A 17,830-nucleotide genomic window follows, 5' to 3' on the forward strand; every position below is an offset into this window, starting at 1 on the left:
GTTGGGTAGTGTAGCAGAATTTAAAATAAAACTCGCGCCTTCAATATTGCTCTAAAAATATATACTTTTTTTTCGCTTAACATTTATTTCTTGACACCGGTGTCCCAACCAGACTCTTTAAAAAAAACATAAAAAAACCCACAAAAAAACGGCATTTCAACATTTAGAGCAACAATTCCTTAGCACATACAATGATGGCACCGGACGCAGCAGCTGTATTTATGGTAAATATTTTTATTAATCTATGAAGTAAATACACTTCTGATGGACAACAATTTATAGTTTCTACAAGGACGTGTTTACAGGCTGCACTAAAAGAGCAAAAAACATTATTTGAGTGCTGTCAAGTAAAGTTAACATGGCACTTTCCTCACCATCCTATTGTCTAGCTTGAAGAGAAGATTGCCTAAATTTCCTGCCTGCATTTAGCGTACCATCTGAAGAATGCAACTATTTACCTCGACTGAGCTATTGGAAATCGCTATAAGTTTTAAAACGACGGAGCGTACCACTATGCTTGAGATGAGTTTTAAAGAGTGACTGTACCTAATTGGAAGCTTCAGAGGTCCCGTTAAAACGGATAGTTGCTGAGCTAGACTAGTCGTAGCGGAGACACGGTCAAACACCCGACGACAACCACTCGGAAAGAAGCCAAGGAGGATGGTTATGTCGACTCAAAGAAAGTTACATGTCAGGGTGGTGTCGTCAAAAGGTGTCTGAGTGGTGCCTCGGCTTAACATTATTAGAACATCAACACAGCTTAGAGATAAAAAGTTCAGCGCTCTTTTCTTTCTTCGTTACGGCCTTAAAAGTCTCTCCTGTGCTCCGAGGAGAAGCACAGCTAACAAAAGTTGATCGCTCCTTCGCAAACCCTTTGGCGATGCATCCAGCCCCTGTGACTAACGTCGCAACCAAAAGAAAGCTCTTGCCATTTTTTTTCTTCTACTGGCACAAACACAGTCTACTCTTGGACACTCAGAGTTGGTAAGAAACACCACATTGACGTCTCCTGTTGCACACCTTTTTAGAGTGCGGCCTACCTAGTAAGCTGCTAGTATACTGTCGGCCCTTCTTGTAGCGAAGGAGCAGCGGCACTAAAGTTGCAGGTTCGTGTCACACCCAATTGCACCGTGCCATTCTTCGAAACCAATGGACCAAGAAGATGCACAAAAAGCGGGCCACCCAAAACACGAAAGCACATATCGCACTCCTAAGACATCAACTGAGACATTTTTAAGACAGCTGGATGGATTTTTTGCAATTGCTCTTTACGGATAAACGGTAAAACATTGGCTCGTGATTGGTTGCAGAAACGTGTGCCATCGTCGTAGACTCTATTAAAATACTATACAAGCATGAAACAACAATATCAAACTCCAAAAAAACAGAAATGACGTCGCACCCAACTACGCCACGCAGAAGCAACGGAAACAAGCCAGTCATACGCACGCCGATTTACGAGAAACGAAACAATGTGTCGTCAACATTTGTAAAGACGTAACGGGTGTCGAGAGAAAATTAACAGTCTTGGAACACCAGCTGGGTTCCCACAAACGTTTTGCGCAACATTGACACCATACTTCTAAGCTGCATTTGTCTTGGCAAAGAGAATGTGCTGGATGCAATTTTTTTTACTTGTATATGTTAATGCCTGGAGGATGGTAGTAACATACTTGCTTGTGAAAGACTCGATTTGTCGTCGTGTGGCTGTCTACAATAACAATATCTCTATACAAACTGTATACCGCTATGCTCTACTACAATAGCGTGAGGACACTTGCTTCCTACAGTCATTTCAGTAGTTGTCATACGTAGCACTTTCCAAGTTGCTTGTTACTCTTTGCACGATAGTTGAAGACCTCTGATCATTTGAGTCTGCGAGCCTTGAGAAATGTCTGCAGCCTGTCCTTAATGGTATCAAAAAGAATGTGTGCACACTGCTCTCGAGCCAACAAGCGTGTACTGTCTGGGAAGCAGTCGATGCTGACATAAATGTGCCAACAACTTTGCAACTCGCAGCCTCAACCGATCTGAGTGACTTCAAGAGGCTGCTGCAGAAACGATTGGGATTTATGAATTTGGGCCCTTAGCTATCGTGCTTCAAAGAGGGCATGGTTTTCTTTGCTTCTCGATACTGAGGCTTCAACTTGGAAAGAACTAGGTGGAGGTAAAACTGCACTTGTCGGTGGTGGAGACGCATAGATTCGCTAGGTTTGTCGAGAACTAGGTAGTTTGTCACTTGTGGCAAAACCAAGTTTTCATACTAGCCAATCTAGGGCTAGCCGTATGTCGTTCCACAAAGGCGTTCGAGAATTATCGCTGCGATCGTCTGTAATCAAGTCTGACTGGACAAGCTTTGTTGCTCACTCACTTTTGGTGTGAGGGGGGAGGGGGAGGGAGGCTGGAGCAAACTGCTGTTGGGAAGACGCAATCGTGAGACCACCCTCAACAATTAATCTGCATCTTTACAAATGTTGTCGTTAACATGTGAAGCAAGCTCTCCGTCAAGTCTCCCTTGCCCCCCCTTTTAAAAAGGCTGAAGTTTGAAAAAGTTGGCTTTTTTTCAGTGGCATTTTCGGTAGTCTATTAGTACCCAGTGGAGGGGTGCCAGCGTAAGCAGACCCAGTTGCTCAGTTCATGACTAATCTTACTGATTTCTGGTGCTCGTCCTTTTTGCCTGAACTATGTTCGTAAAAAAAAGAATAGATGGAACGACGGACGTTTTATACCGTTATGTCGAGGAATCTTTTTTCGTTTAAAAATGCTGGGCAAGTTTATTGTAATTCATGTAAGTATTAAGCTTCATCGGGTGCAAACAATTTATGAGTGCACGTCATTTGCAGATTCTTCTTGCCCTTGTATAGGTACTATTTCTAGCCGTATGAAAAAGCCGCTAGCATTATCATTGCGAATCTTTCATCTGGAGGGTGCATCCGTGAGCACGGCCAAAGTAGACCCACTCGTGGCTTTCCGAAAATGTTATTATTCGTAACATGGTGCAAATGCCTAACCTTAAATATCGCCTTGATTGCACAGAAATTTTCGCAAGAGCCGTACTTCTTGTTACAATGCCCAAGAATGCCTATTCACAGTCTATAGTTCCTGAATCTTTAAGGTCAAGGCAACTATAGGTGCAAAGAAAGTTACCACCCAGTTAAAAAGGAGTGGCCTCGGAGTGGCAGCTAACAGTTTGCTGAGAAACGTGCTCCGAAGTAGCCAAGTCCCGGTGAAACGTCAACGGCTGCTTCGAGGCTTCTGGGACGTTCCTTTTCAAATTCAATCTACCAGCTTTGACCACTTCGTGGTTTGTTTGCACCATCCGGTTGCGGAACCAGACTGTAACTGCGGTACCTAGAATTTCAATTTGGTACGCAGAACGCGCCTCGAGCGGAAAAGGCGAATTTTGAATGCGGCCGTCTTTCTCGGTCTTGAACGAGCAATCCTGAATGCTGGTTCCCACATTTGCGATTGCTCACAACCGAGTGCTTTAAAACCTCTTGTGATCTCTTGTGACGAGACAACAGACTAGTGCAATCTATCGGGTAGTTGCGGCACGTTAACGGCTTCCATATATTTTTCTTTTTTTATTAAAGTGATAGCTTTAAGAAGCTTGTGTCACTAAAAAGCCGGCATCAGTGGCTTTGAGACAGGAAAATCCAGGATTGGTCGATAGGGTCATGACGTCACAGCCACATGACCTCGCATGGGAATTTCAAACAATGCTCATAGGAAACGTGACATCGCGCATGGAATGAAAATGATTAAAACATGACATGTAATGCGAATTAAAGGCCGCCGCATGCTCAAATGATTTCCCTTTAAAAAGTAATTAATTTGCCTTAAAGAAAACATTTGAAGAGTTTTAGGCAGAGGTGGGATTCAAACCCAGGACCCTTCGGTTGCGAGCCAGACATGCTACTGACTGGGCCACGCAGACATGCTTACACAGCTCGGGGACGAGCAGAGGTTTATGTGCTTACCTATCGCGTTCCACTCTTAAAGGCGAAGCTTAAGTGTCCTCCTGTACTTTTTTTCAGAATATTCTATTTTTATTAGCTTGAAAACTCTTTCGAAATGTTCCAAACTACCATTTGCCATACGTAGCATGTGCATTTGATCTCGCAAATATACTTGGAAACCTTGTTCCAGAGAAATACAGTTCCAGGGCCGCCTCATTGACGGTGCCAGTGTGCCTCTAGTGCGCCTAAAGTACAAAGTGTTTCCAACCGCTCGACCGAGGTCGCATATTTTAAAGGCCATGTTTACAATGCGAGCTGCAAGGAGGTGGAGCATCTCCATCCACTTTCCTCCTTGCCATGCAACAACGCAACGCTTGCAACCGATTGGCGCAGGAGGCGTCCTCCATTAAATTTCATACGCTCCCTATGGTTTTAGTTGCTCCCTCTCTTAAATCTAGGCTCTCTGTACTCCATTTCATTATAACTTGGCAAAGTGTGGAGGCTGCAGCCCCTGCGATCTAATAAGGGAGTCGGAGCAAGGCATGTGATAACACCCCATGGTCGAGGCCACCGTAGCAAGAGCGCCATCCATGACAAATAGTAGTTCTAGGCTTGTTTTTCTTTTAGAGGCAATTGAACTCGCACAACGGCATCTCTATCGACACTACACAACACGAAAGAAAGACAAAAACATGTCACTTTTCAACAATACTTAATTCGAATAAACCCTTTTCCGAGAGCAACGTGGCTTTTGAACAATGTTTGAACGACAGCAGCCCTGTAATCGACCGCTTCCACTTGAAACGTTAGATTGATCGTATGGTTGCCTCATGAACTCTTCTCAACGAGCTTGCTGCTCTAGCGGACGGCAATGTGGACATTCATTCGAAGTTGGTTGGTTTCACAGCAGACAACTCTTGACCAGCAGACGACAGCCGGTTCCTTCAGGCTAAACATGATGAAATACAGCCTCGGTAAACACGGACGACGAACATGACGGTATGACAACTGCCATTGTCCTGTCGCGTTCGTTTCTTGTTCGTCATCCGTGTTTACGGAGGTTGTATTTCATCATGTTTAACTGTTACTAACTGGCAAACCTTGCTTCAATTCCTCCAGGCCTCGCATTTGGCGCAGTGACACAAACGCTCCCGTGACGTGTTGTCACGTGCCTTCCTCTGACGCTCTCACTGGGTCACGGGGGCCGTAGCCTCCACAGTTCACCAAGTTATCGTGAAACGGAGTATAGTGTTCTTTCGACTAAGAGATCACAAGAACTCGGTCGTAAGCAAATGTGAGTGCGCGAAACTTGGGCTTACTGCAGCACCTCTGCCCCAAGTTACCGGAACTGGGTTCTTCCGCCGACACCCCCCCGCAGGGCGCGGAGGGTGGTGCTTTCTCACGATCGCGCTGGGGCCGTGCGGGGTCAGTTGTCCGAGTCAGAAGCGCTGGAGAGCTCCAGCTGGGAGCCCCACCACTCGTGGACTTCTCCGACGAGAGAGCCCATCCTGAGGGCCTTGTAGCCGCCGCCGCCGCCACCGTTCTCCTCGTCGTCAGGCGTGGGCGACGACAGCTCGCTGCCCTCACTCACGTCTGGCAGGCCCTTGGTGCCTGCAGTTGGGGTAATGGGAAGGACAATCCACGTTTGGCAGCCATTTTCTGCACTGTGTTTGCGAAGGGGGCAGGGGTCAGTTCAGATTTGTCGGCCTCTGTCTACAACATTCTCAACAGGGGAAAGGACAGACAACCGATGTTCGGCAGCCATCGTTTGTGACGTGTTCTCAACGGGGGTGAAGATACAGACAACCATTGTTTCACAGCCATTTTTTTCCATGTGTCCTCGAAGGGTAGGGGGGGAGGAGACGAACAACCAACGTTTGGTGTCCATTGTTTGTGACCTGCTTTTTACGAACAAAAGACGATCGGCAGTCACTGTCTGCAAAGTGTTCTCAATGAAGGGTCTCACGCCCGAAAGCTTGCAATGAGTCGGAAACTAGTGCATAGATGTGAAAAGGCAAAACTTGAAAGGAAAGGAACGTTCAATTCGTTCATCGACCAAAGAGCTTAAAGTAAGTTTATTGTGTGTTATAGTGCCTTTATTATGACAAAGGGTGTCGGCTGTGTATGGCGATGGCAGAAATAAATTAATTGTCATCCTAGTGACGGCATTACACTGTGGAAACGCATCAACGATGCAGACGCTGCTTTCTTGTCGGATCGGCCTTGTGTGCTTTATAATTGAAAATGGTACAAATGTAATGCATACATGACGGGTCACAGACCACAGTGTCAACATGGCTGTCTCAGCCATGACTATAGGTGACAGAAAATATGACATCTCACTTTTGGTAGTGCACCTAAAGTATACTGCAGTAATATTGCTTCTCTTATTCCATCATCCCATTACACTGGGACCCTTCAACAAAGGCATAAAACTGTCTGTTTAATTATAGAATGTGCACAAGCAAAGAATATGAAGAAATAGTATGGGTTTTGCTTGGCTGTGATTACAGTAGAAGGCAACTCTGTATCTGGCGGTTCAAGTGGTCTGGTGCAGATCCATGGCAATCTTAGTTGTTTTTGTTTTCCAAGTTCAAACTTCGCTATTTAGTACATTTCTTTCTATACCAATTCACTTTGCTGCAATTTGATTCCGAGCAAATCTACAGATAGCAAAGTTGGAGAATCCTTTTGCCTGATTGTTGAGCTCACTAGCAGACCCCGCTTCAACTACCCACCTGCCATCTCAGTCCCGAGCGTGTCTCCTTGCGTGCCATAGCCTTAACGAAGAAAGCAATACGAACCAACTGGACGCGAAGCCCACTTCTTCATCTGGTATCTTTCCTTCTCGACTCTGGTGGCTCCTTCTGAGAGGGAAGGTATGAGAAATTTTCTTCCTCCCTGGAATGTAGACAGTGCAAGGTTATTGTCTTTCTCAGGAACTTTGCTGCACACTTCAAAGCACTGTGAATTGGAACCTACTCTGCAACATTTTGATAATTCGTTTATTTCCATCTACATTGATGGTGGAGGTTGAGAGAAAAAGCTGTGAAATACAGCTTGACAAGGCCCTCAACGCCCTACATAGGCACAACAGCAGAGGTACAGGAAAAAAAAATGCTACTTCATGCGAAAGTACAAAACAAGTGGATAATATACGCACAGAACGCACAAATAAAAAATATTGAATAATCCTGGAAACATTAAACAAACCACCAGATCACTGGTATTTTACCTACCTAGGTTAACAAAATATTCTCTAAGTTGCTTAAATGACATCCTAATCAGATCTAACTCACCAGCATCAAACTGGTTGAGCAATTTAGGCAGCGTATATCTAATCATCTGAGAGCCGTGATTTGTCCTCCGCGCTACCATCTCCCGATGTTCTGCGTGACGGGTAGGGTAAACCGGTTCCTTCACAGATAGATGTGCCAAATTCGTAAGAAAACGCGTGTTTCTGTAGCTTTCCAATTTGAATATATTGCTAAGTCTATAGTTGTATAAATTGTATATATTAGTAACGCGGAGAGCCGTAAACGGACCAGCTGTATGAGAGTCAAACAGGACGCCACCAATAGACCTCAACACTCTTTTTTGTAATAAAAGCACTTTCTCAAGATTGAATCAAGTGGTTGAGCCCCAGACGAGATGGCAGTAATTTAAGTGGGAATGAAACAGTGAATTATAGATAAGTAACTTCACATTCTTTGGCAAAATTGATCGATGACGGTATATCAATCCAGCTATTCGTGACAGTTTAGGGATAATAAAATTAATGTGGTTGTCCCAGGACATATTTTCAGAAAAAAATTACTCACACTGCCCTGAAATGACTAAGAATCTCAACTGGAGTTGAATTTAGAATATCTCACGTTAGTCTGACCGATTCACCTTTGGTGTGAAAAAGTACAGGTTTCGTTTTGTTTATGTTTATTTGTAATGAGTTTTTCCGACTCCAAATTTCCAGTTTGGACAATGTCAGATTTGAGGTGTCTACTAGCACCATCGCAGTCCACTCCCGAAATAAGTATTGTTGAATCGTCAGCATAGTTTACAAATGTGGCATTTGGGTTCATGTTTACGACGTCATTTACATTTACATATAGGTTAAAAAGGAGGGGACCTAATATGCTGCCCTGATTAACACCACAAAGTATTGGTTTAACTGAGGAAGAATTCCCATTTAGACAAACATACCGGGCTCGATGCCCCAGATAAGCTCCAGCTTTATACCTGCAGTTAATATCTTGTGACCAAATTTAAGTTAAGGATTTTTGGCGTGTTGGCTAGTCTGTGCGGGGAGCTGCTTGAAGGTTGCAGTGTAGTCCGTCAGTAATAAAAACTTCGTCCAGGGGCACTGGTGTTGCAGAGAAAAAGGGTAAGGAAGGATGCGACAAAAGGGCAGAAAAAGAAAGCAGACAATACGCTAGGCAGGCTCGCTTTGCCACGACACTCTGAAGTTGTTCGAGTGCTTGTAAATTTTAGTCTCTTTTTATACAATGCAGGACACTGGTCTTTTCTTGCAAATTAAAGCTGAGAAAGACCATGTACCAGTGGCATAGACAAGGGGGTAGTTTGCGGGGTCGAACCCCCCCCCCCCCCAACCCCCCCCCAAACACACGCTGAAATCATGATTTTTTTTTTTTTTTGCTAGTGAACGATTATTAAATTGTTTCAGCCAGCCGGGGGGTTCGGGATGGCCGTGTTCGTACCCATGAATTGTACAGTAAATTCACTACTACACGCACAAATTGCAAACTTTAGCAAAAAAAATTCCCCGCTAAATTTAGCGGAAAATATTTTCTCACTAAGTTTAGCGGGAAAATTTACCTGCTAAATGTAGTGGGAGAATTCCCGTTTAGCAAAAAAAATTTCTCAGCTAAATTTAGTGCAAAAAATTTCCTGATAAATTTGGCAGAAAAATTTCCTCGCTAAATTAGGCAGAAAAAATTTCCAGCTAGGTTTAGCGGAAAAAATTTTCCCGCTAAATTTAGCGGAAAGAATTCCCCACTAAATTTAGAGGAAAAATTTCCCCATTAAGTTTAGCGGAAAAATTTTTTCCTAATTAGCAAAAAAATTTAGCTGCTAAATTTAGCAGAAAAATTCCCCGCTAAGTTTAGCGAAAAAATGTCCTCGCTAAATTTAGTGAAAAAATTTCTTCGCTAAATTTAGTGGAAATAATTCCCCGCTAAATTTAGCGGAGAATTTTTTCCGCTAAATTTAGCGAAAAATATAGCAAACATTTCCCGCTAAATGGGAGGGGAGCAAGAGAGGAGAAGGGGAGGGGCATAACCTCCCCTCCTCTTTTTTTCTAGATTCACTAGTGCAATGATTCTCAACCACTGATGTTTCAGGAATCCCTTTGTGATCAGCAGAAGTGATGGGGGAGCCTATCTGCCAAAGGTAGGGGGACGGGGGGGGGGGCTTGGACGATTACAATGACAAAATGGTGAATGAAGAAAACTAAATTCAAGCAAACCATCTTTAAAGCTCTAAAACGGAGAGTAATAAGGACTGCTTGCCTTGTGCATAGGGTCTGGTCTGTCTAGCATTGTGAGACAGTTAGCATCAATCAAAAATATATTTATTGCTCGGGTTGTCTGATGGTTGAGGCCTTCAGGGACCCCAAGAAGGCCTTCAAGGGCCCCAAAGAGTCCGGGGACCCCCTCTTTGAGAACCCCTGCACTAGTACGTCAACTCCACGGCTCCGTATGACAGCAGTAAAGGGTGCCACGGTGTCACGCCCTGTCCCACCTGTGAGGAAATGCTGTCGGAGCGTCCGCCCAGCCCTTTCTTGCGCAGCCGTAGCGAGGAGGAGGTTTCCTCCTTCCCTTCGTCCTTGACCTCGGAAGTGGATGGTTTGTTGGGGGTCAGGTCCACCCCTTGCAGAAGAGCCTCGTTGGTGGCACGCAGGCTGTTGATCAGGCTGTTCTGCTCCTTCTGCTGGAAGCGTTGCTGAAACGCGAAAACAGCAGCGCGGCATCCCCACCCCACCGCGGGGTCAAGCCTCCATTGAACCTCGAATGGTGCTTTTCCCCTGGCATTTCTGGTGAGTGCTGCAGAACAGTTTATTTATTCTGCTAGTGGATAGCATTGCAATACTTGGAGCTGGTCTGCTGTAATCGAAGTGCCCATGTGAAGTGTTACGTTGAGGAGTTGACACATTACTACCACAAGGTTCGAAGAAGTAGACAAGACTATACTTCGTTTCACCTTTTGATAGACCGCAAGGAACGCTAAGAGCAGTCTCAGCTGTTCCAACGCTGCAAAAATATCGCGAGACTATGCGCCACACGCGTTGCTACGGCCCTCCTGAAGATTGTGTCGCACTCACATGGCACTGGATTGACTTAAATGGCTCGTAGCGTCTGCTATGGTCCTTTGTGAAGTGAAGTGGAGTACAATTCCAACCTTTCGGCACAATTGAGCTTCGAATACCACCACTGTGGCACTTTTCTATCGACTGAGTGAAAGATATTCCAGGGTACGAGATATGACAATACATATACGAAAGTATACTGCTCAATAAATGCATAAAAGTGACAAGTATGAGGTGGAGGTTACTGAAGTTTAGAAAGAAGTTAACAAGTTTGGAGGGTAGCAACAACAGCTTTAAGGGACTTGAGTTATGACGTTTTCAGAAAGAGAATTACACTGGTTTAACACGATGGAGTGCAAAATCTGGTCTTACTGCTTTGATTCTGCGGAGGCACTTGTCTAGCCATTCGCGAATGGTCTGCTTGGCAACTTCTTCTTCGATGAGGTATTCCAGTTCTTCACGAGCTAGCAACTCTTCCAGCTGCAAGGCTTTTCGAATGTCCACCGACCTATATGACAACATGCTGCAACAGACGAAAAGAAAAGTGGCACAATGACTTGCAAAGAAGCATTTTGCTAATTTCCCACGCTTTCAAATTTCAATTGGTTCTAGTACTACTATACTAACTTGTCCGATCCACCTTACAAAAGCAATCTTTTGGGACTCAAGATTGCAAGGTGCCTGCTTCCAAGGATCATTCTTTAAACTTTCAATGTCGTAAAAAACATGTTTACAGCAGCTTTATGCATCAACATGAGCTAATTTAAAGACTAGTTCTACTCAATCTTTCTCAGTAGAACAGTAGCATTAACTCTGTTTCAACACGACATAGGCCTGGAGGAACTCACTTGAGCACATCGTGAAATGTCACATCCTCTCCATTGTGAAGCCGCTCCATTTCGTAGCACATGTGTTTGAAAAGTAGCTTGTCTTTTTCTGGATCCACTTCGAGACGACCCTGACGGATTGACACAAGCAGTGGGAAAAAAGAACTTGCCAATCACAGTGGAGCCGATAAAAGCAGCCAGTGGGGGAAGCCCTTACCTTAAGAAGCCTTAAGACAAATTTCACGCGTCTTATTGGGATCAGCCCCTGGAAGTAAAGAGGCATGTTTGAAAGCGCGACAATAAATATGCGGAAAATTCATTACGTCCCGAGAAACTGCGGTGGAGACCCACTGACCCTCTGCTGTATATCAACCATGTTCCAGGTGTTCTGGAAGTTCCGTATGTCTGCGTAGCTGAGAAGTGCATCTTCTTCGTTGGAGTAAAACAAGGAGAAGTTCTCCATAATGATGGCTGAAAAGGAGATGCTCGAGTTAGCTAAGGCTTTGGCGAGTACACCGTCTTGCAGGTTTAAAATAGCAGGACAAGCCCCTCTCCCAAGGCTCTCTACCATGATTGGTGGCTTCCTCCTTTCCACTCATCTCCTCTACAGCGATTGCTTTGCTAAAAGGGAATGAACTACTTTACATGTATGTTTTAATATGTTACGGAACTGACGTATTGGCGCTTGATTGGTGGAGGCCATCAGACGCCAATACGTCACTTCCATGCTCTTTTAAAATGTACATGCAAATGTCCTACCTAGCCCCCCTGGAGGGCTTTCTGAGAGAGGCTTGCCAACAGACTATTGATATCCCTCAAGTATTATCATGACTTCAAGGGGCACAGACACATCAAAATCATAATTTATTTTATTATCCGAAACGATTGAAAATGATGCCGGGACATTACCCTCAAAATTCGAAACTTGGGAATTCAGTATTTGTGAATTAAAAAAACAATTTCCAAATGCCGAATTTGAAGTTCCCGCGCGATCCGCGCCAGTGCAGTAAGTCAAATTTTGCAGTCTCCTGCTACTCGACTTTCTTTCGGACCTCCGCACCACGCTGTGAAGCAAAGCGCCGTTGCTACCGCGACCCGAAGAGAGGAGGAGGTGAGCAGGCAGGATAGAAGGGAGCCGGCGTGGGGAAAAACCAGTTTCTTCCCCGACTCAGCGATAAGCCTCTGCTCGAGCGCCGCCAAGTTTTCCGAGGGAGAACACCAATCCAGGAAGCGACATCACACCGAAATCTGATTTTTGGTATTTCAAAAAGAAAGGCCGTAGTGCGTTCGTCATTGCGTTAAAAAACATGTTTTACGATTGCCGTTATTAAATGTTATAGAAATGTCGCCTACAAAGCTTCTAAATTTCCTGATTTTTGACGTCACCGATCAAAAGAAGCAAGGAGGTGAGCGCGGGAAATATAAACGCCAAAAATAAAAAGGCGCGCAAGGAATTTTTTTTTCGCGATGTGGTTTTCTTTGCGTGTCTATGACTACAACTTGCATCGTTTTAGACAATAAAAAAGAATACGACCTTTGGGGTGTCAGTGCCCCTTTCAGTATGCTGTACCTCTTTGCATTGTAATGTATTTGCCTTAGCTACTAACGCTAGGATTGGGATGATATACTAGTATGCATATGCGAGGGGATCCTGATCAGTATAAATATGTGAAGTACAACACCCGTATTCACCAGGCACGACTATCTAGCGGCGTTTTAAGGTTAGTAGCACGACTAAGTAGTCGCGAGCTAAACGAGAAATCCGCGACTAACGAGCGATTATGTTCTGCGGTATTCACGAGCACGAAACGAGCGGGTGACTATCTGGTCAGAACTAACAAGCGGAAGTGACGTAAAAAGATAGGTCACGCATATGCATACTTAAACGCCACTGCGTAAATGGGTATTTTTTCATATAAAAACTAAACTTTAAATGTTTATCAGGATAAAAAAGTTACTATGAGAGACATATTGTCCGAGACAGAGTTTTACAAAGACAAATTTTAAAACAATACCAGGGAGAAACACGGAAGCCGCATTGCCAGCGACATAAACAAATATGGAAGCGCCCGTAAATGCGTTTTTTCGCGCCGTCCAGCGCCCTGCTGAGATCGCTTAAGGGGGAACACTGGTCTTGGAGCTTTTTTTCTTATTTTATGACCAAACTTAATGAAACTGCACATGCTTGTTCAGCTTTTTGTGCTGATTTCATATATCTGCTCATTTTCTCGGTCAGTAGCATTGTCCCTAAAATAATTAAAACTTGCCTGCCTTTGTTTGGAAAAACGATAGAAAAAAACTGCTCAACAAAATATCCTTTTTAACAGATGGCTAGATACTACGAAGTGTAGAGAATACAATGTTGGAAGCACTTTTAAAATAAACTCATTATTAGAAATTTTACCACACATTAAAGTTCAGTGCTCAATGCATGTCTAACAAGTAATATAGCAAAACATCAAATAGAAATTTTTCTAGACTTATATTAAAAAATCTGCTCTCAACATTGTATGCTTCACACATTTAGCAACACATTTCAAGAAAGATTATATTTTTATCTGCTGTAGATGCTGAGATATCCCTCCTGTAAATTTTCAACGAGTCCAAAAATTGTGTTTTGTGAAAACAATGTTTTAGAGTCAACTTCAATGCACATGCAGCCCACATAGATATTATAAATTGATTTATAGCTCAAATATTCATTCACGAAATTATAAGCCTGGTAGATTCAGAAGAACAACAGCCATAGCGATTTTCAAAAGAATGCAGTTTTAGGAAGTTTTCGGCTCCAAAGACCGATGTCCCCCCTTAAGCAATACCTCTGGCCGTTGAACATGGATATTTACACAATATTTGCTCCTCCGATTCTTTCTAGATATGTCCCCCAGCGTTCCGAGACAGTAAGTGCTTCGTTATAGCGCTGGCGGTCAGCGGTGATACGAGTCGGCCATGGCGCTGAGCCGCTAGTCACCCGCTAAACACCGGCTAAACTAGCCCTACCCCATGACTAAGATTTGTTAGTCGACTTCTTAGTCGCACCGGGCGACTAGGCCCTAAACACGACCGGTGAATACCAAGCGCTCACTTAGCGGCGACTATCGCTTGCCACGTGATCATTTTAGTCGATGACGTCCATAGTCAGTGGTTAAACAGGCGCTACTCGCGCTTGGTGAATACGGGTGCTAGTGTTTGCTTGTTTATTTCTCTATACCGATATCACGTTACAGGAACGCTGGTATCTTTATACCTTAGTGCTGTAGGTCTTCGGTTGTACTAGTGCATGTTTTTTTTGTTCGTGAGTCACTCACCTACAAGTAGGTTCAAAACGATGTAGGTAATGATGACATAAAAGGAGCAGAAGAAGATGAGACTCCCAGTGAAGTTTCCACAGTCTGTTTCCCAGTAACTTTCAGCCAGTGTGCAATACGGAGGACTAACCTGGAAGAGAAGTAAAATACTATTGTTGGATACCACTGTTATCCCAGAAACACATAAGCACTTTGAATTCTTTTATTATTATTGAAATTAACGGAAACATAGCAGGAGTTTTCTCAGGCACACCATGGCTGGCTTGGCTTAAAGGTGCACTAAAGGTGGATTCTGAGATTGTCTTTTTAAGGAGCGAACATGCAGTTCGCACCATAGAAAGACAATCTCAAAATCCACCTTAGTGCCCCCTTAGTGGAATTTCTGTCAATACCCAGTATTATACCACCGTGAAATCCTAGTACCAGGTAGCACTTCTCTTTGATCAACTAAGTAACACTTTTGCTAAACTAGCACATTCCTCATTTGTTATTTAAAATGCACAACTTTTTAACATAGAGTACAACAGCACCATTAGTGAAAAGACTAAGTGCGCAGGTGCGAGCTAATCATGTCGTCTCTGTTCCTTAGACTAAAAGTATTTTTCTTTTCTGTACCACAGCCTCAGGTGTTAAACGACATGACTAACAGCACCATGTAATAGTATTAAAAACATGACAAACACTAATGTTGCGCATCAGCCAGTATTGCATATTTTTCCACACATACATTTGTCATAAACCCTCTACCGAAATACAGGACAAATTTATTTGATGCGAAACAGTTGAGTGTCTGCCACAAATTTTAAACAGAAACTTCAACGATACGTTACATAGTATGTTTTATGCTGGAAACTGGTTTAGAGAAACACATCTAGCCCCACCATAGCTCTGTTTCTTAGTGCACACTGTGTGTCCGATTATTTTGGATAACAGTGGTATTAACAGAGGCAGTGATGTGAACCAGCTGTCGACTTACCATGCAGTCGTGCATGATTTTGTTCCAGTCTTCGCCAGTAACAATCCTGAACAGCATGGCTATCCCGTTTGGAGCTGTCTTAAAGTTTGCTTGTCTGAATCAGTGTACATGAAAGGAGAGAGGGGCTCAAAAAGTATGCCAGTCGGCAACAGCGGCAAACACAAAGAAACTGGTGCGGTCCAATGGAACCAAGGAAATAACGCCAAGGAAGCTGCATGCTGCGCTGAGGGGCGAAGGCATGGGGTTAGAGCACAGCTGCTGCATGAAAGACATCGTAGCATGGTATTTCAGTGATTAGACATGTGTGGATAGCAGTGATTTTTGGAACAGAGTCAAATATTAAAATAGTCCCAGCAAACATAAATTCAATGATTACAGCATTGAAGTGTCACCTACAGACCTCTTCTGGAAACGTGCTAAGCTGTGTTTAAATTGTCACATTAACAAACATGCTTTGCATGTAGAAAAGTCAGTGCTTGGAAAGCATGATCATAGAGTTGGTACATCGCGAGTTAATTGTAATTTATGTCACTGACCCTTTTTGTGTTTGAAACTATTGTGGTTTCTGCATGCAGCTTTCTATTTTTGTCATAATCAAGCATATGCACCTTGCACAAATTTCTGTTAGTAAAAAGGCTGCTAGACATAGCAAGGTCTTGGCATGGTCTGTGCTCACTGACAAATAATAAGAACGATGCAGGTTTCTCAATCTCACCTCCCGATGTGTTCTCCAAACTTCACATTCCCGAAAAGAATGACTCCAGTAAGAGCATAAAAAAATATGAGAAGAAACATGCCCATGATGATGAAAAAGCTTTTGTACACTGAAACCACCACAGTCAGCATTAACATCTTCAAGGTGGCCTGAAAAAAAACAAATGCCACAATCATTGATTTGTTGCTTACGACTCTGTCCAGTTACAGCTTTACACAGAGCTCAAAATCTTCAAAAATGGGGTGTGCTAAAAAAGAGGCTCATCATCCTGCCTGCCTGCCTCCCCAAACATACTTCTGTCAACCTATAATCGTGCAGCTAATGTCCTCAGACTGTTTTCCTCGCCATCAAAAAAGTAGAGAGTGGAGAAAGCATCTTCCTAACCTTTAAATGTATTGGTGTTCGTTTTTCTGTTTACTGCTGCCATTTGAACTAAAGAGATAACTTTCTCAGAAAGATGTCTCTATGGTAGTGTGCATAATGGTACACTGGACGCTAGAAAGAGCTAGACTAGAATGCTCATGTACATGAACGTTCCTCGTGCGGGCACAAGACAATTATATTGCATTGCTACTTACATGTTTACCGGTAATGGTGAAGAAACGCAATATAACGACAACAAAACCGAAAGAGTTGCTGAAGTCATTCTGAAAGTGAGAGCAATTGCCACATTATTGTGCATGGTTCTTTTTTTATCGGTCAGCAGGAGAAACTGGGATACCTACCATCATCATAAAGTGCATGATCACCCAGATGACACCGAGAAATGTGACGAACAGATCATATCTATTTCTCCTGCTTTGCCAGTATCCCCTCGGTGTAAACGCAATGTTCTTCATGGTAACCTAGGGGCACATGGAGACTTCCATGAGCTATGAGAATATTAAGAACTAAGATACAGATAACTATTTCAACAGAATTAGAACTACTGCATCTTCTCACAACAGGAAATCACAAAATTAAAGGAGGAGGACCATACAGACTCACTTCAATGGTAAACAAAATCGTAAATCCGGCAGAAACTGTCGCAAGCGGGATCGTATGAGGTTCATCCGATTTCCACTGCAACAAAATATGAAATACAAAGGAGCAGTGAACTTGTGCTGATGCTAATTCAACATATCTAAAGAGGGTGTAAGGCACAGGACACGGAACAAGCAGGCTTGCTTTTCTCGCATCATGTGAATTTTTTCAGTGCTTATCAGTTATTAGTTCCCATGTGAACTTATCACCCATGTGAAAAATGCAGAGCATTTTTGGCATCTGTGGCATCTGATGTTCCCCAGAAGAAATCTACTATGCATGCATTTCAGCTGAAAGCCATCGAACAACCATGCAACATTTTCATACTGAATTTCATACTAAAGTTTTACGCTGGAAAATGAATCGGAACCAATTAGCCCAACTTGCGGTCTTAACTCTGGCTTTCCTCACACATGTGCGGCATTTGATATAGTGCAGAAGAGCTACTGTGCGTGCTCAGAACACATTCCGCAGGCCAATTAACAAAGGTGGCAGCGTGCAGAAGGGAATTATTGGAATGGTCTCTATTCCTTGAACAAGGCAGGACAAAGTACAGCTCTGTAAGTTTTAACATCATTTTGGTGATGAACCATTTTTAAGTTCCTCAGAATTTCAGTTCATGGTCATCAAAACAACCATGTAACATTCAACGCTTAATTCTCACATACATCTGACACGGCACATGTGACGGTTCACTCAC

At 43.4% G+C, this 17,830-nt stretch overlaps 1 protein-coding gene across 1 annotated transcript in view; it reads right to left on the minus strand.

The window, feature by feature from the left end:
* Positions 1–214: 214 nt before the first annotated feature.
* The window catches only part of LOC8029786 (sodium leak channel non-selective protein), a 51,652-nt gene continuing 34,036 nt past the window's right edge, over positions 215–17,830 (minus strand). The window contains exons 29-41 of the mRNA XM_040214587.3: positions 17,095–17,169; positions 16,833–16,952; positions 16,686–16,754; positions 16,108–16,256; positions 15,393–15,486; positions 14,417–14,546; positions 11,464–11,579; positions 11,326–11,373; positions 11,130–11,239; positions 10,654–10,804; positions 9,717–9,917; positions 6,764–6,860; positions 215–5,570 (exon numbers count right to left, since the gene is read on the minus strand). Of these exons, the coding sequence (XP_040070521.1) occupies positions 5,386–5,570; positions 6,764–6,860; positions 9,717–9,917; positions 10,654–10,804; positions 11,130–11,239; positions 11,326–11,373; positions 11,464–11,579; positions 14,417–14,546; positions 15,393–15,486; positions 16,108–16,256; positions 16,686–16,754; positions 16,833–16,952; positions 17,095–17,169 (1,545 nt within the window). The 3' untranslated portion in view covers positions 215–5,385. The remainder of the gene's footprint in view (positions 5,571–6,763; positions 6,861–9,716; positions 9,918–10,653; positions 10,805–11,129; positions 11,240–11,325; positions 11,374–11,463; positions 11,580–14,416; positions 14,547–15,392; positions 15,487–16,107; positions 16,257–16,685; positions 16,755–16,832; positions 16,953–17,094; positions 17,170–17,830) is intronic.

This window comes from Ixodes scapularis, unplaced genomic scaffold, assembly GCF_016920785.2.
Source record: "Ixodes scapularis isolate PalLabHiFi unplaced genomic scaffold, ASM1692078v2 PGA_scaffold5__190_contigs__length_132052651, whole genome shotgun sequence".
NCBI classification, from domain to species: Eukaryota; Metazoa; Arthropoda; class Arachnida; order Ixodida; family Ixodidae; genus Ixodes; species Ixodes scapularis.